The sequence below is a fragment of the Pundamilia nyererei genome, unplaced genomic scaffold (genome assembly GCF_000239375.1).
Source record: "Pundamilia nyererei isolate P.nyererei 1_Seehausen unplaced genomic scaffold, PunNye1.0 scaffold00039, whole genome shotgun sequence".
Lineage (NCBI taxonomy): Eukaryota > Metazoa > Chordata > Actinopteri > Cichliformes > Cichlidae > Pundamilia > Pundamilia nyererei.
Window position 1 is genome coordinate 4,052,170 of NW_005187440.1, and position 19,004 is coordinate 4,071,173.

At 37.5% G+C, this 19,004-nt stretch overlaps 2 protein-coding genes and 1 non-coding gene across 3 annotated transcripts in view; 2 read left to right on the forward strand and 1 right to left on the reverse strand.

Moving 5' to 3' along the window:
• calcrl2 (calcitonin receptor-like 2) overlaps positions 1-11,688 on the forward strand; it is a 42,609-nt gene extending 30,921 nt beyond the window's left edge. Inside the window, exons 4-13 of the mRNA XM_005730845.1 lie at positions 97-204; positions 1,850-1,962; positions 2,700-2,791; positions 3,008-3,137; positions 3,332-3,485; positions 3,981-4,041; positions 5,182-5,248; positions 7,129-7,347; positions 7,579-7,620; positions 7,796-11,688. Of these exons, the coding sequence (XP_005730902.1) occupies positions 97-204; positions 1,850-1,962; positions 2,700-2,791; positions 3,008-3,137; positions 3,332-3,485; positions 3,981-4,041; positions 5,182-5,248; positions 7,129-7,347; positions 7,579-7,620; positions 7,796-8,074 (1,265 nt within the window). The 3' untranslated portion in view covers positions 8,075-11,688. The remainder of the gene's footprint in view (positions 1-96; positions 205-1,849; positions 1,963-2,699; positions 2,792-3,007; positions 3,138-3,331; positions 3,486-3,980; positions 4,042-5,181; positions 5,249-7,128; positions 7,348-7,578; positions 7,621-7,795) is intronic.
• Positions 11,689-12,732: 1,044 nt separating this feature from the next.
• Positions 12,733-12,804, reverse strand: trnaq-uug (transfer RNA glutamine (anticodon UUG)). Its single transcript has one exon. It is a non-coding gene; the product is annotated as a tRNA-Gln (tRNA).
• Positions 12,805-13,548: 744 nt separating this feature from the next.
• LOC102216220 (vitamin D3 receptor A) overlaps positions 13,549-19,004 on the forward strand; it is a 93,740-nt gene continuing 88,284 nt past the window's right edge. The window contains exon 1 of the mRNA XM_005730847.1: positions 13,549-13,583. The gene's annotated coding sequence lies outside the window, so the exon portion shown is untranslated. The remainder of the gene's footprint in view (positions 13,584-19,004) is intronic.

Consider the following 19,004-nt stretch of genomic DNA (forward strand, 5'->3'; position numbering starts at 1 on the left):
TGTGTGTGTGTGTGTGTGTTTTATGGTTATCTTACCCTAAATTACCACTGCACAGACATGCAAATCTCAATGACATTTCTCCTCTGCCCTCTTTAGGCCCTTACTGTAACCGTACATGGGATGGCTGGCTATGTTGGGATGATTCAGCTCCAGGAACTGTCATGCAGATGTGTCCAGCATATTTTATGGACTTTGACCCTACTGGTAAGGCCGTAGAGTATGGACACACATGTTAAATATGCGTCTCTTTGTATTCTTCTTTTTTATTTGTACTGATACAGTTAAGTGAATAATAGATTGAACAAAGATAGTTATAGTTTTGAATTTACACCACCATAGTTCATTTTAAATCAAGTAATGAAGATGTGATTGATCTCTAAATCACAATCAAACGGGTTTAACAAAAATGTTGTATCATTTGTTTAGGAATTAGAGGCATTTCTATACATAGTCGATACATAGTCACCAATTTTCATTTTCATTGGACTGACAAGAAGTTTCTTGGACAGGTGTCCATTCCCTTGCTATTTCGTGAGAAATAAATGACACGTAATGTCTGAATTTCATTCAAAGTAATGAATTTGTGTTTTATAGCTTTTTTTAGTCATTTTAGTCAATGTAAGGCTCAAAAAGTTATCAGTGCAAGTGAAGAAGCCCGTCATTAGGATCAAAACCAAAATAAATCTATTAGTGTGATCGGAAAACTAAAGGAGTAGCCAAATCAACAATCTTGTGCAGTGCTAAAACAATTTTTTGCACTGATCAGAAGACAACTAGAGAGGATGATGACAGAATTGCGTCGATGGTTCAGAAAACCAACTCTGAAACATTTAGCCAAGTCAAGAACACTTTCAAGGGTTTAGGCATGTCATTGTCAAAAGTCTGCAATGAGGAGACACCTTCATGAATGAAGTACAGGTGGTTTACAACAAGGTGCAAACCACTGGTTACACTAATGAACCTGAAAACCAGATTTGACTTTCCAGAAAAATCTGATGAAATTAAGGGTAATTTACTAGAAAAGGAAGTGAAAGCGGAATCATCTATCTAAATAGTGGAGACTTTGTTATGGCATGTACCCGTACAGCTGCTAGTGGAACTAGATCACTAGTGATGAATGGTGTTTTGACTTTTAGTTGAAATAGCAGGATGAATACTGAAGTGAACAGGGCTATACTCTCTGCTCAGATTCAGCCAAATGCTGCAAAACTGTTGGGTAAGACGAAAATGACCCAAAGCATATTGCAAAAACAACCCTTTCGCTAGTTAAATGCAGAAAGTTCCACAAACAAACAGCAACTTAAATAAGCTACAGTAAACACATGGCAGATCATTTCAAGGGTGAAAAAAACAGCATTTAACCCTGGAGAACCAATGGGGTCAGATCCGAGCCCATTGGTTTACTAGGGAAACCATGGGGTCAAATTTGACCCCATGGGTTCTCCAGGGTTAAAGATGTCCATGGGTTAAAGTCTTAAGGCAGTCATTGACTTCATGTAAGTATTAAAAACAGTCCTGATATTTAAAAATTAAGTTAGTTTGTCTAACTAATTTAGAGACTTCAAAAATGGGGGACTGTGTTTAAAAGTTGTTGCATTTGTTAAACTGTAATAATTTTGTTAAACCCTTTTAATTAAAGCTAAAAGCCTTCACTTCAAGGACAATTTGATGGTTTTATTTAAAATCCACTGTGGTGGTTTACAGGGGCAAAACTGCAAAAATTGTCCCTTTGTGCAGCAAAGAACAGACCTAACTGCATGTACTACAAATCGTCCACGTGCTGTATTTCATGTATAATGGGCCTATCATTGCCAACTATGACAACATGTAAAACCTGTTCATTCAACAGAGAGGGTTACCAAAGTCTGTAATCCTGATGGCCAGTGGTTCCATCACCCAGAGAGCAAGAGAATCTGGTCTAACTACACCATGTGTTCTGCACACACTAACCACAAACTCAAGGTAAAATGGAGCTATTTTCATCACTTACTGCATTTGTTTAATTTGGTTTGGTTTTGGCTGAATTGACCAAATTGGAGCATTGACCTTTACTGTAATCTGGTTCTGTGTGCCACTGTTTCGGGAGCTATTTTTCTGAATAAATGAATGTTTTTTGTGAAATTTACTGACTGGAGTTAGAATTTGTTCACACTTTCAACTTTCAACTTGCAATTTTATCTTATCTCATTTGATCTGATTTGGAGATGTCAATTTAACTATTAGAAAGCCATAAAACTTTGCAAACTCATCTAACCCTCCAAAATATGTCTAAGTAGAGTTCTGATAGAAATTTTCACCTTGCTCAAATCTGCTTTTAGTCTAATCAACCTCATGTCTAGACTGAACAGGCCAGTTGTTTGAAGAATATTCCTGTCAGAAACAAATCTCTAAAGCCTGTCAGACTTTTTGTATATTGTCTTTAATCAATTTAAAATTCCCATGCCATTTCTCCAGCACTGATTACTGTTTAGTGCATCTTAATTGATGGCCATTCAGCAAATACTTTCTCTCTCAGAAGAGAGTTTACAGTTGTTTTATTTGCATTGCTGTGTGCTGCTTTCACATACTGTGAAGAGAAGATGCAAAGATTGTATTACTTTTCCTGTGCTGGCTAACATCTTAATTTTAAAAGAAAATCACTCTTAATCAGCGATAAATCTATTTACATTCATCATAGCTGAGCAATTTGTTCCCTGCAGCTTGCCATCAGTGTCTACTACATGGCCATGGTGGGTCATAGTCTTTCCATTGTGTCCTTAGTCATCAGTCTGACCATCTTCTCCTACTTCAAGTGAGTCATGGGAGGTTTCTTCTGTCTGGGTTAATTGACTGCTTCTTGTTTTTTCCCTCTTCATAATCATATGATTAAATTATCATAGAAAATAATGGCGATTGCTTGAATGGGAATATTAATCTCCTGAGAAAAGTATTAGTTCACTCTCAAGCACCCGTAACTAATACGGTAGTCCACTAATGCTGTTCCTTTGCTCTCTCTGCTCTCTTTCAGGAGCCTTAGCTGCCAGAGAATCTCCCTTCATAAGAACATGTTTCTTTCCTTCATCTTAAACTCAATTGTTACTATGATATGGCTCACATTCAGCATAGTCAATAACCAGGGCACAGACACCAGCAACTCTGTGAGCTACCAACTAGTCTTCATCTCATTACACTCATGAGTTTTCTCTGTTTTCAAAAAGGCCTTATAATCCATAGTCTAGTGCCTTTCTCAGTTTTCACCTGTGGTCCTCTGTTTGTGTTTAATTACATATTTATAAAAAATCTGCTTATAACATATTCAGTATATAAGGACTTACGATATCCCCTCTATCAGGTGAACTGTAAGATCCTGGCTGTACTGACTCAGTATACCTCTACTTCCACCTACTTCTGGATGCTGTGTGAAGGCATCTACCTCCACACACTCATCATAGTGGCCGTCTTTGTTGGGGAACAGCAGCTCTTCTGGTACTACATCCTGGGGTGGGGTGAGTCAGGAGGATCAAACACATTTGTGCCTTTTCCAATTCTTCTTGGAGTTCCTTAGTCTAGTTATGTAGGAATTTGCATCATGTTAGCAGCCAATTTGCAGACCTGGCTCTGGCCACAAAGGGCCAGGTAGGTTGGAATAGCTTTTTTCCCCCTTAATATTATTGTTAAGGGGAATATTATTATTATTTCCTCTTAATTATTTCCTCTGGTTATCTTTGTCCACTATTAAAATTTGCTTGATGATCTGAAACATGATATGCATGACAAATATATATATATAAAAAAAGAACAAAACAAAACTAAGAAATCAGGAAGAGGGTAAATACTTTTTCACGGCACTGTATCCAAACACGTGAGCATGTATTATACATACATATACATCCTCATTCACTAATACACTAAGATGTACTGCTGCGGCTGCAGCAGCCTCTGCAGAGATCCTGGGTGTCAGACTAGTATTCATTTCTGATTTTCTCTCTCTCTGTCCAAAGGTTTTCCCATCGTTCCTGCTGTCACATACGCTGTGGCTCGTGGGCTTTTCCACAACGACCCGTAAGATGCAGCACATTTACTGTTTTGCCATTGTCATCTCTGTAAATCAGAAGCTCAGACTAAGATGAGAAATGTAGTAAGACGTGTAGAGATATCCGTACTGGAAGTAGAGCAAAGCACAAGAGAGTTTTTCATCTTTTCTATAGTCTCTAAAATATGAAGTGGATTCTTGTATAGAAATATTTGACTGAAAAATGTTCAACAAACTAAGGTCAGTATATAATGGATATAAGCTAATGACTGACAAAGCCTGACTCACTGAGAGTAATTTGATTCACTGTAATCCACATGTACAAGCTGCAATGTGACCCATTCCCATAAGCCACAATCTTTACAGCCTGCGAAAACACTGATAAAGATTGTGGCTTACAGGGATAGTTTATATAGTGACTATGTCTACAGCAGCTTCATAAAAGATGTTTTGCCATCATCATTATTATAAGCAGATGAACACCTTTGACATTAGTTGAGTAAAATATATTGTGGTATTATATTTTTAATTTGTCAGTTATAGTTTTTGGATAATTTGATAGCTCCACCCCTTCCACACCTTTATTTTACTTGCTACGTGCTTTTTTAATGTAGAATATTAAGTTCACCTGGTTTATATTGCTGGATTCATCACAGTCAGACCTTCTCCCCCCAAAAATGTTTGGTGTTTACTGATCTTTATATTTTTATATATGTAGCACTCTATTCAATCAGTCCATCATGATATTTATATTCTTTTTTTCAGATACGTAGAAGAACCCTCTGCCCACATCTGTCACATCTACTTTGGGTTGAATCAGAGCTTCCATTACGAAATTTCTCCCATCTGAACTTTGTTCAGAAGTTTTTAAAATTTGGGGAGTTTTTTTTTGAATATCTGTCAATTTAACTGCTTTTTCAGTAAAAAAATTTTATACAATAAAACATAAGAGACTATATGAGAATGTTAAAAAAAACACTGTGATCCTTTGTTCGGCCTCCGGTATGGACTCAAAGAATAAAGTGCTTTTGCAGGTCTTTACTCTAGCCTCATAGTACAGTCTTTTGTTGAGATGAATTATAAAATATAGAATTATCTCATCAAATTGCAGTGTTCATTGAGTGTGGCACAAACGATGAACAATGATTTCCTCTTTGTGTTTGTTTCAGGTGCTGGATTAGCACACACACTCAGCTGCTCTACATCATACACGCCCCCATTCATGTTGCACTCATTGTGAGTTGATAACAGTGCATTTTAAATATCTTTTACCCAAATTTTAAATATTGAGTCACAGCTCATTACACTGCTGCACACTCTGATACATGAAATAGACAATATACCAGATACACATTCATTTATTAACAGAGAGATCAAATACGCTGTGTCAGCCTTTAAGTGCCATGATAAATATTGCCAGCATAATTACAGTAAAATGATAAAATGCTACAATTTTCAAATCATAGCTTTGGCACTAGTTTCAGAACCTGGATGTCATTTTTCAAAACGCTAAAAACAAAATTCTCGTTCAAAACACTGCATTTGCGTTCATATGTTTTTAAGGAAAACTGGTACAGTTTCACTGTTTAGTTGTTTAGAAAATCATTGAATATTAGAGTACATGCAGTACACATATGTCGTTGCTGTAAAAGAACCAGTAGAGAGAATACAACAGATGCAGTGGAGTCAATGAACAAATGTTAAATTTACTAATGAAATCCACTGTAAGACGAGGAGAGCCTCTGCTATGCACCTCCTAGATGAGTTGCTCCAGGCATGTTCCACTCAACAGGAGGCCTCTGGGGCAGACCCAGGACATGCTGGAGAGATTACATCTCTCGTTTGGCTTGGGAAAAAACTTAGTCTCCAATTAGTCTGCTGCCCCCACAACTAGGACCCAGATAAGTGAAGAAAAATATCCGACTAGATAGATAAAATACACTGTAAATAACAGCGTGGTTCCCTTTAAATGAAAGCAATTTGCTAAAAATAATATACATATTGGAACATATTGGAAAGAACCTTTGGCGAGTCCAGGCCCGACACTTGTCTGCTGTCATGTTGCATGTCTGGAGGATGATCACTTGTTGATGCAGATGCCTGTCACATATTTTCTACTTCCATGTGGGGAAAAATCCTCAGTCACACAGAGGAAAGGAGAGTGCATGGGCAAGTCTATGATGGTGAGCTGTGGATGATCCTGAAACCATGGCTCCAGCTGAAAGCATCATGCAAATTAACATTGTCCCACACAGTATCACAGAATTCTCCAGCAGTCCCAAAGACCAGATTTAGCTCATAAAGAATGCTACAAGGAGCTCTGCATTGTATGAGCCAACACAAGATCTGCATCCCACCACACCATCTTCTAATATAGCAGCAGACATGTGATGTTGGCCTCACGTTGTCAAGATACTGTGATGGTGTTCCACTGGCCAGTGAAATTCTGACCTCGCTCTTTGTCTTGGCTTGTTGGAAGCCTGCCTGAGCCACAAAAATGAACTTAAGAGTGTTTTTACTTGCATCCAGAGCCATAAACTGAACATACTTAATGGTCTGTTGCTTCTCTATGTCTGCATTTCTCTCGAAAAGCACATAGTAGAGCTGTTTTAGGGAAATTGGGTACCTTTTCAGCATATGTGCAGTGGTTGGGATACTTACAGATTCCACATTGTTGAAGTTGTCTTCTGGTGCAGAAGAAGCCAATCACGGCCAACTATTGTCCATCAGTTAAGAGTGTGTCTCTGCCTGGTTTAGTGTCAATTCCACTGGAATAATTACAAGAGAAAAAGTATTACTGTAGAGCAGATTTGGCCTGAAAACATGTTACACATTAGCACGTAGTACCCAACATGACATCCAGGTTCTGAAACGAGTGCCAAAATGATTGTATTAAACTGTAAAAGGCACACAATGTAGACAGTAAGTAGTCATGTATTAAACTTCAGTCTCCTTAATTACTGGGACTCCAGTGCCACCATCAGGCCACTTGTTGTATTTTCCGTATAAAAGATTTTTTTTAAAGCCTCATAATAAACATTATGTCTCATTCTTTTCGTCCATATTTGTTTTAACCACATATATTTTTCTCTATCCCCCTCCATCCATCTATCCAGGTGAACTTTTTCTTTCTCCTGAATATCGTCCGGGTTCTGATAACCAAACTGAAAGAGACACACTGTGCTGAGTCCACGACCTACATGAAAGCAGTTAGAGCCACGCTCATCCTCATCCCTCTGCTGGGAATCCAGTATATCCTCATACCTTGGGCGCCGGATGGACGCATTAGCCACGCTGTCTATGAGTTCTTTCTTAACATCTTCACTCACTTCCAGGTACACTCAAAACAATGGCACACTTGAGATACATTAAACTCTGTGATCAAACCAAAAGAGTGCTTTCGATAATTTGCAACATGCAGTGACAAAGAGCACTTTTTGCTCCTAAAACTGCATAAATAAGCACTGTGTATTAATATTAACCCATTCCAAATTTACCATGTATAGTGCTCTCACTAAGAAATGTTTTTTTACTGCTATTGAATCTGTCTGGCTGTTACTTTTCAGGGACTCCTTGTGGCATCTATTTTCTGTTTCTGCAATGCTGAGGTATGTCTAAGAAATTTTCAAAGTGCTAAACTGACTAAGACTTCAGTCATGACACAAATAATGCAGATTTTTTTTTACTCATTCGATATAAATTCTGTCCGAATTTCCAAAATGTTGACTTAGAATTGGCAAAAGAGCATAGATAAGATGACATTTATTCACTGTTGATGTGCAGGCTCAAACAGCAGTGCGGAGGAAGTGGTTTCAGTGTAAATCTGCCTGGGGCAAAACCGGCTGGGGTGAAACACCTCTCACCAACAACCACTTTAACTACCACACCAACTCTTCCATCACCGAAACCAGCCGCATCACCATGAACGTAGAGCCGCCTGCCAATGCACCTTCGGAAAAAAAGGACTCGATCTCCGTGGTGCCGCAAAACGCCAGCAGGAAGAAGAGCAATGCATGCACCAACGGGGAGATAAGCAACATTCTGGAGACCACTCAAATCTGATTGGATAAAACACAGAGGTGACGGTTTTAGTGCCATATGCACACACACACACACACAACACACACACTGAAAAAAACAGGGACTGACGGAGAGTTTTCACAATAAATGTTAGGTTTTGTATGTATGTACATAATGTCTGGAGAGCGATTTAAAAGCATGTAATGTCTAGCTCACACAGGCACATTTCTACGCTTAGGTTTTTGGACTTTTAGGAACTGATGAAAAAAACATGCGTTCATCATCGTCGTTCATCATATCCAGTAATATCCAGTAATCGTATTGTAACGTTTTGTTATGTTGCTGCAGTCAAGTCAAGTTTCAGTTGTTGTTTGTTTTTTGTAGTTTTTATCAGAATAGAGAAAGATGACAATCCTGACGCTATATCTTAGATGCAGTTAGGAAAATAGATTTTTGGACAATGACACATCTCTACACCACCAAACACGATCTACAGCAAATCAAACAATCAAGATGCGATTAATAAAAGTATTGCATTAGCTGTTTAGGAATTCCAGCTATTTTATTACATTGTCCCGTATTTTCTTTCAGTAATTGGATAAACCAATTACTTTAAATTTTAATTTTAATTGAACAGTTTTTAAAGATTTGGATGAAAATCCTTTTGGAGTCTAAAAACTATGGATATCATCAATGGTGCATTTCCTTTGAGATGCTCTGCCAGGTCTTAACCGCAGCCACATTCAGTTGCTGCTTGTTTCCCTGCCGCTAGTTTTGTATTTAGTAACTGAAAAGCATGCTTTATTAGACTGAGATGAGGTGACTGGCTTGATTGTAGACTTTAAAATTATACAGCTACCTCCCTGAGAGCGTTCTTGGGTTAGCTAAATTCAAAGGGTCTTGCTAAACAAGGAAAGAATTTGCAATCATCTTCTTTAAGTTGCCTTTTGTGGGCTTCCAGATCTTTTAGAGCTGTTAATGGTCAGCACTACATTTTCTACTAAATGTAGTAGATTGTTGATTTGGCCACTTGAAAAGCTTTTGCTATCTGTCTGATAGGTTTATTTTTTGGGAATGATTTCCTCTTTCACTTTCATGGACACCTTGCGGGACCTCATATTGAGAGTTCCAGCAACTGCAATCAATCCAGATATTTTATCTGAAGCCTTATTTTAACCTCTGATAACTGTGTATTAAAATATTGCTCTTTTCTAAACAGTTAATGCATATTTTCAGGTGAGTGTTTGTGTCATTAGTTGCCCCATAGAGCTGCCGAATGCTTAACTGTATATCAGAGTGACCAAGTGAATGTCGTAGCCCAGAGATGTGATTTTTTTTTTTTTACAAACTTTTATTTAAGAAAGATAAAAACACCTCATGTTGTCTTGAAAGCCAGCATCCTCATTTAAGTTGTTTCACATATTAAATTTCACATCACAGTGAATCCTATAATAGAGCTGGAATTTATTACCAGAGGGAGTGCTGTGCCCAGAGAGTTTGGAAAATACACTGTTATAGAACTAATCTGCCCTATACAAAATGCAAAAAAGGCAAAATGCTGTAATATTTAGTTTGAGTTGGCTTTTACTGTAACAATGAAAGAAAAAAAAGATGTTAATTTTTTTTTTCAAAACCAAATGATACAGAAAGGCAGCTAACTAGACATGTAAATCTAAAAATTATATCCAAAGTTTAAGCTAGCTGGCCCAATAGCTGCAGCTGGATAATCTGAAACTTAAACCCTACGTATTCTTTAGCATTTTGTCGAAAAATACCAATTTTGGTAAATTGAAGTGGCGTTATGGTACTTCATCACCTAAGTAAATGACACAAGCAAACCCACTGAGGTGAAAAGCTGAACCAAGTTAAAATTTAGCAAAATGTGAAGCTAGCAACTGCTATGCTAGCTGTCTCTTACACAATGTAATTCAATTAGTTCAGTTCAAGAGAATGTAAGGTAAAGACTAAACAATATTGTGTGTTGTTGTGGTTTAACTAGACTTGTCGTGACTAGTTATAGTTTGGAGTTTTATCCCTTAACTTCAATCTGTAACTGAGCAGCCAGAATGTTGGGGTTTTTTGGACAGTCAGCAAAAGAGCTAAAATACAGGAGTGGTATTTTATTTTTCAAAACTTTATTTACATATTATCCAAACTATATTTACATATGCAAAAAAATATTTCTTTTGCTCGTCTTTTCTCATTGTCTCTTGCTGAGCTCCGGTTTCAGTTTCTCTACAATGAGATTAGAACTAGAACGGCTCAACTAGGTTGGCTCAAAACTCTGAGGCTGAGGTTTAAGTACAGGAAAGGCTCAGAGAAGTTCCATAAATAGTGTGTGCACTAGACCCTGACCAATTTATCGGCAGACCAATACTATCAGCCAATCTCAGCCAATCTGTTGGTACTGAAGACATTAAATATAGTTGATAATTCAAATTTGTAAAAGAAAACAAGATGGAGAGCTACCCTTCAACTATGTCATGAATGTTGATGATGAATATTTTGTCCACCAGGGGGCACTCTGCAACTTCCCTGTTGGTAACACACCTGTTTGGAATGAAGCAAACACAACAACCAGCTGGGTAGAGCATATAAAAGTAAATAAATAGCTACACACAACAGAAATATAAGGAAAATCTATTCATGTTTCATGTGTTTAAAGGGGGGGGAAAAGAAATGTCGAACTTTAAACCACCAATTGTAGGTATCAGACGATTTGTTTCTTCACAAATTCCCCACTACTTTCTCGTGAACAATGTATGAAAAAAACCACTTATTTAATTAATGTCTGCCATTAATGTTTCTTTTATAATTATATTACTTTTATTGTAATGGAACAGGTTATACTGATCTGATGTAAAGCTTTAATACCCTGAGGTTTCAGATGAAACGAAGATGAGCTTTTGTTTAACTTCTGTAGACAGGAGAAGAGTTTGTGCGTAACAGATGTGTGTGCCTTTTTTGTTATAGTTTTTCCATAGTGTTGCTGTTTTATTATTTCAAAGAGTGCTTATTATTGTTACACAATGCTTTCCCCCTCCCTTTGCACAGTTATGCATTTACAGTGACTTTACAGAAATACAATTTAATAGTAGTGCACTGTATGTATCCTGGCTACAGTCCACTAGAAAACTGAACAAGTCTTATTGTTAAAGGTGAGCTGTTAGCAAATGTATTTAGCTGTTATTACAGCATGCATACACACACATCATAATAGAAAAACAAAGGCTCCAGTGTGAATATAGTGAGGTAACAGGAAATTAACTAAGCATGAGAAAGAGCTATTTCACTTAATCCCACCCACTTGAGAAGTGCCTGCTCAGCAGAGAAACAACTGTCATTTGCAAAGCAATTTGAGAAACATTCCAATAAAGTGCCAAAACAAATTTTCACTTCAAACATATTACTCTAAGGAGCTTGGAAAGAAAAGCGACTCAAGGATGGTCGTTCACAGTGGACATAGATAGCGTCTTTCACTCCTCTTTCAAGCCATCTGTCTTCAAGAACCCTAAAGAACTCCAGTCGTGTTTCTTTCACAGCTGCTTAGATCGCCATGACGTGGATGACTGAGAACCTACACAGACAAACATAATACTGTATTTATATTTTTAACACTGCCATTTATGTGTGGAAATAAATTTGTGTGACTATAATCCAACTGTGTCTGTTACTATTCTATACTTTGGGTTATTTTGGGAATATTTGTAATTTACACAAGTGTTTCTGCTGTTATTTTACATACTTATGCTCAACTATTTTCCCATTAAACTATTTTAACTTTTGCTAGTTACTTTACTATTTGGCGTATATTTAATATGGCAATCTGTGTGCTACTTTATTTCTTTTTTGGTTTGTTTATTATTTATTTTATTTAATATATCTTATTTAGTGTAAACCAACACTATATAAAGTAATTAAAATAAGTACTATTAACTTTAACAGCTAATTGAGATTATATGTTGGGAAATAAGCGGTTTGCTAGGATGACCAGCAGAGTCATGCGCATCAAAATGAAACGTTTCCTGATTTATTAATGAATTGTGCAGTAAAATATGCATTAGTAAATTTGTGTACACATTAATATTTCACCTTTAATACACCAATTCATTGTTTGATCATTTACGAGGACCAAAATAGTCACTGAAATGCTAAAGTTAATTGAATCGTTAATCCAGCAGCTAATAGGGAAAGCAAATTGCAATTTTAAATAGATTTAGGTTTTATTGAGAGTTTAATGTTTAGAGTTTTTTCTGTAAATTCGTTTTTCATTAAAGGCATTTGTTAATGAATTGATAATTCATTTAGAATTATTCATTTAGATTTCCATTCCATTGACCATTGACCTCTGTCAATGGCCCCAGGGTGGCTGTGGCTAAATGTAGCTTGCCATCACCAGTGTGTGAATGTGTGTGTGAATGGGTGGATGACTGGATGTGTAAAGCGCTTTGGGGTCCTTAGGGACTAGAAAAGCGCTATACAAATACAGGCCATTTACCATTAGATCATCAAATAACAAATCACTTTGTTGATACGATAGGACAATCTTCCCCAAGTATTTAGGTGTATAATACATTATTTTGTAAAATATCTTAAACATGGGCATACATATCTGCTTTAAGGTTATTCGCTGTTTTCTAAGTACATGTCGATTTTCTGAAAGAAAACCGTATTTTATTGTACTGTAGTAGAAAAGGACGAGGTCCCACCGAGATTTGAACTCGGATCGCTGGATTCAAAGTCCAGAGTGCTAACCATTACACCATGGGACCGGATGGTATCGCCAGTGTGGGTCGTCGACTTTTGAAGAAAGTGAAGAGACTCTCTGCTTAACATTTTAGGTGTATTTGTCTATTTACATTACAACGACACAGCTGAAACGATGACAGTAAACTGTAATTTATGTTTATAGCTTTTTTTAAAGACAGCTAACAGGATATGAGTGACGTTAGCTGCAAAGACGTGTTGTAAGTTTTAAGCGAGCTCCTTTAGCTAACTCAAACATGCCAAAGACCTAGAATCAACGCTGCCTTTTCAAACTCAAACATGCCAAAGACTGAAAAGGCAGCGTTGATTCTAGGCGATTTTTTATGAGTAGTAGTTTACGTGTACTCAGTAGTATAACTAGCTAGCATTACAACACAACGACTAAGAACAACTAGTTCTCATATGAAACGCCGCTAACCTTAACCGTTGCTTCCAGGTTCATTCTTACCGCACACGTAAATTACTTTGGATGCTTGAAATGAACTGAATGATAAATGAGAAAGCAGGGTGAGAATAAAGTACATATATACATCTGTTATGTTATGTTATCATCATTAGGTGTTGTTGGTCATTGCTGAGTTGTAGTAACACAATACGCCACGTGGAGGCAGCAGAGGATGTGTTTTTAACCACACTCCACACCATCGTCTACTTCTCTATGTTTTTGTATCGTTTGCATTTTTATTATACAATTTCACTAAAACCGTGCTCTTTATTGGGCTGTACAGGAAGGAATTCCACGCATATTAAATCACCACCCCCGGATGCTTTGTTGAAAATGCAGGTAATCAGGCAGGCTACAAGTTCTGTCCCTACACTGTTTAAGCTATTGTAATGACATTTTCCCCCTAAATGAGATTGATTATATTTTAATCAAACCTAAAAATAAGTTTCCACTTTTCCACGGTCACTGAGCTTATGCACTACAGCCAAATAAGCACGACTGGTTCTGCCCCAGTTGTGCAGACCTAGATAATTACAGAATGCTGTGGATGAGCTTCTCTGTATAAGCTCTGCAAGTCCATCCAATACAGCTCCATCCACACATAGTGTAATAGAGAGGTGCTATGGTGATACATTCACTTGATACCCCACAGATTATCTATACTAACAGCTTAAAGCAGCCATACTCGTTACAATCTCTAGCATGTGAGCGGATGCCTCCCGCTTGACCTTCGGCCCCATTAAAGACTGGTTTTAATGCACGTATGTTTAAGTAAACAGGCCACTTGGTTACACTCACATTCGACCTAAGAAAGATCAGAGGGAAATCAATGTGGTGTTGAACTTTGGATGCAGGAATGTGACTGAAATCAATTTAGTGGAGTGTTTGTTGCCGATCGTCCTATACTGTGGTAACCCCTATAGAAGTAGGTCAGCCACACAGAAGGAAATAGATAAGATATCATTTCAATCTTTATTTTGAGAACAGCCCTGATAGTTTTAATTTCACCCAATTATCAAATGCAGGGTCATTATCGATGTGCTATGTTTATCTCTACCCAACTTAAATTTACACACACATTTATTGACATTTTGAAAGTTTCATGATCAAAGATCATTTGAAGCATTCGAGGTGAAAAACTGCTGAGTGCAAGCATGAATAAATCCCATATGCACATCACATGTGAGCAGGCACAGGAGTAGATGAGCCTCTTTTCTTTTCCTTTAATCCCAGCCTGTCAGATTTAGGCTAAATCCTGTTTTAGTGATAGCCTCAGTTCTTGTCCAGGCAAGACAAGATGGTATGCGTGGCCCTTCAGTATGTTCTACACACTATACACTGTTTCATTTTTCTGGAATGCGCTTTTACAATGTTTATAGTTTTAGTATTTTTAAGTCATTTTTTTTGCTATAGTATGCATCAGTAAAGTTTATTTTAATCATGTGTGAACTGGGGTAGAATCAGTGTTACCAAGTTAGCACATAAACTATTGATGAGTGGGTCAGTGGACTTATTTTTCACCCAGTTTTCACATCTATTGACTTAATACTGTTTCATGAGTCAACAGCTTTAAAAAAACAGCTCCATCAACACAAATCAGTTACAAATCAACCATCTAATCTTTTGAAGCTTAAAAAAAAAACCTCTTTCATGTATAACACGTGCAGTGCACTGTTCAACCTTTATTTAAGAAATTGGAGGCTGAGCTTAAGGCATTATCATTATAAGAACATGTCTGACAGACAAAGCCAGCAAGTTCATGCTTCAAAGAGAAACGAAAAGAGCTGCCGATCATTTTTAAGTCCTTCTTAGCTGTAAAATGATGGCTCCTTCCTAACTGCTGCTGCCCTTCACTATTACAGTGAGGAAAAGAATGAGTCAAGGTAACAGGTTTCAAAAGCATTAAGTGAATCATTTCTTAAGATGAGCATGAAAAGCATTCTGAGAAAAACATTATTTTTAGCTACTAAATTGTAGCTGAATTATACCTGTGTTACAATAAATGTCAAAGCTTTAATTCAGTGTCTAAGCTAAGTGAGCAATGTCACTGCTTAGTTTGTGACCAATCAAAACTGACAGCATAAAGTATTTGCTCCGATCGCCTAAGTCTCTCTTTGCAAACACACTATGGACAGAAAAAGGAGTTCAGGTATTGCAATACTGCAATACATATTTCAAATCTGCAAACAGCGTCTTTAGCTTTCATGTAGCTCTTCGGGCCATAACTGCAGATATCATCGTCTAGCTGGGGTTTGTCTGGTCTGATTTTAAAGGGGTGTGATTTGCAAAAGGTGGATTACTCTTGAGAATATTTGTTATTGATTTAAAGGGAAGGCTTGGTCTTATTAAGGCTCATCTTTTGTGGCAACATCACAATGGGATAGTATTCCAGTTTTTCACAGGAAAAAGTGTCAATGAAAGGTCTGGCAAAAGACAATGAAGTAAGATCCCGCATTTGCAGTAAATCAGGAGAGGAAAAAGACAGTAAAGCACACTGTTTCTTCTGAACTTCAAATTTACAGGCAGGCACCTCAGCTAACCCCCATTACTCTACGCAGGTGTGCTTTGCAGCATCTCTTGAGATTTGTGATCTAGCTCTTTGATGGCTGTGCAGCCTCTCTTGGTATGAATACACTCGCTCCCTCTTTGGCATTTTAACTGAAGCGTGTCCAAATTTCGCTCTTGCAAGCCATCACATATTTAATCTGATATTCTGTGATGTTAGCCAAGCTCGTAAAATGTAAGGTGTGCGGCTCAAGCAATGTGGGTACTGCAGGTGCTGCAGGAAAGAGCAAATGCAGGCAGCGTCCAATGGGTCACACATGAACGACACTTTTTTGGTTATAAAAAAAACTATACCTCAAACATGCACTGTGAAAAATGTGTGAATCTTTTTGTGTAGAGACAGGCATATTTGCAATCCAGATCTCCAAACCCCACAAAAAGCTAAAAGATGTGTTTTTTTGTATTAGCTAATTATAACGTACAGTAAAAATCACAGTGATTTAGTGGTCATTAAAATGTGTTCAGAATTGGCAAATTAACGACCATTCATCTCATGAATCACGACACACTGCTCTCCCTCACATAAACTGCCATTATACATCAAAAGTATTGGTATTGGTGATACTGGCCCTGTATCTGGCATCAGATTGGTGCCAAAATGTGCAGTATCACACAGCAATATCTTCAACCACGCTAAGGGTACAGCGTCTTGGGATGGGCTTACATTGTATTCCTAACAGGATGAATCTAAACAACTTTTAACAACAATTACAAAATTACGCCTTTCCCCCCCTAATCTCCAGAAAATCTGTTCATCTTGGTTAGTTTTCAAAAGGCAAAGAGTGTAGAGCACTTGTGAACACCGCTATGAGGCAACAAGCTAAAAACATATTTCCTAGCCCTTCAGTGTACTCTGGTGTACTGTAGATATTATTGGTGTCTCAGCCTGCTGTGTCACCTCTTGGCTGTACATAGCGTCCTGGCCATGATTGTGACCTTAAATGCTCTGACTGGATGCTGCAACCTGATTTCCATCCAGCAGCAAAGCAAGCAGGCAGGCAGGCAGGCAGGGGTCAGTGTTTATGTAACTCACACAGCTTCAGATAAGCACCTTTGGACCCACGCCCCCCTTCTCAGCTTGCTCTTATAATCTCTCCTGATCTCACTCTAACACGTCTCTCGCTCCCTGCGGTTGAGATGTGGTCTCTTGACAAATTGATTTTCTTTTTTTTCACACAGACTCACAGTTACAGATCACTTTAGTTTTTCTCCCTGCTTTCGCGGTGATGGAAATTGTATATGAACCAATTACAACCTCTTCCTTTGTGTTCACTTCTGCATGGGCAGCGACTGCCACCCCTTCTATGTCTCCGTAATGTCACTCTGTCCGCAGTGGTAGACGTGCAGGCCTCCTTCAGTGCAGTATTGTCACATGTGATCTAGTCACTTCCTGTCTGTGCTTCCATGCCTGCCTGGCCCTGGTGAGAGTCACCCTGCCTGATTGCCACAGAGGAGACAGCAGAAACAGAAAGAAAAGGTAAATACATTTAAAAAACCAATACCATTCTGGTTTATACTGCAAACCTCCCTTGCTACCATGAGTAGAAATTTTGTGGGTTTTTTTTATTGTGACTAAACTTCAGTCACAGTAAGCACTTTAGTGAAATCCACACTCTAAATGGCCACTTAAAGCAAAATTAAAATGAAATTGTACTAAACCTTGCTTAAATATGCAACCATAAAGCATGTGCAAGATTGGCAAATTTATAATCACTAGAAAACTATGAGCGGTATCTCAAAATAAGGCTCTGAGAATGTTCTCATTTCAGGATAATGAGATAAAATTGAAACCAGAAGCAGCGCAAATTGTAGCCTTTCCGCTAATACTCGCCTTCTTTCTGTTTTATTTACTCCGATTTCACAGTGGTTTATTTTTGTATCATCTTTACTTTCAGTTACTGGATCACTCTGAGGCTTTATCTAATATTCTAAAAATAACAATATTGTAAACACAGCAGCCAGGACATCCCTTTAACCTTGTTTTCACGACTTTGTGCAGATTGCCTAGTTCTCTGTCTTTTGTCTGTTGCAGCTGTTTCACGTATTGACTTTTTGTGTTGTCATTATTTTACATAGCAAATACGTACAAGTATAAAGTGAACAGAAATAATCTTACATTAATCCTAATTTAAGATTCTCTTAAATTCTACAGTGAATACTTTATATTTAGTGTCATACTTTTAGGTGTTGATGTTAATCTATTACATTATTGCTCCATATATATTCTTCTATTTTTTATTATTTTTCAGTGTGATTTTTCTGAGCAGTACAAGAATCATTCTTTGGGATAAATAAAGTTTGATCTTTTTATCAAAATTTGTTTGTTTGTTTTTTTAATCTAGAAAAATAACTCACAAAAACTCAGGCAATATATAAAGTTTGATGTCAGTAGCTATGACTGTACATCAGATCCTTATCAGTGCTAATGCTAATATGTGTGCCATGAATGTTATATTAGCACATGGCATAATCTTCTAAGTTGCCTCTAAGTTGATCCCTTCCTGCATAAGTTGAACATTTTTTTAAAACTTCACAAACCCTTTATCTCAGTGAGACTTTGATGGCTTCAATTGCGTTTCTTTTGTAGCCATCGGTGAGAACAATACATGTCGAGTTCTGTGATGGTCACGTGATGTGAAATTTAGAGCGTGATCAGGGGGCTAAAATTGCCTCGCAGTCTGCTGTTGTTCCTGGGGGACCTGAGCTAAAGGACACAATAGTTGCACTACAAAGGCACAAATGTAGATGATGGCAAATTATTAGTTACACGAGAGCTTTCACAACTTTTCCACCTTGCTCAAAGCCGTAATGTATAGAATTATAATAATTTCACAAATTCAAGCAAAAGAAAAAATACTAAATACTTTTGCTACACTGGAGACAGTCACCATGAAGAGGGGCATTATTAATCTGAGCTCCCCTGCATTCAGAGTGATCACAGAGAACTGTGGATTTATAATGATCATTTATCACATTAATTGAACGTGCTATATGTTTATTCTGAGGCTTCATGAATCTGCTCATAGCGAGGTCACCTGATTTGGTTTCCCTCCATTGATACATATATATTAGGGGTGCAACGATACACAAAATTCACGGTTCGGTTCGGTTCGATACTTTGGTGTCACGGTTCGATATTTTTTCGATACAAAAAAAATGTTCATGCCTTTTTAATTTGTCATTTATTAAAATTAT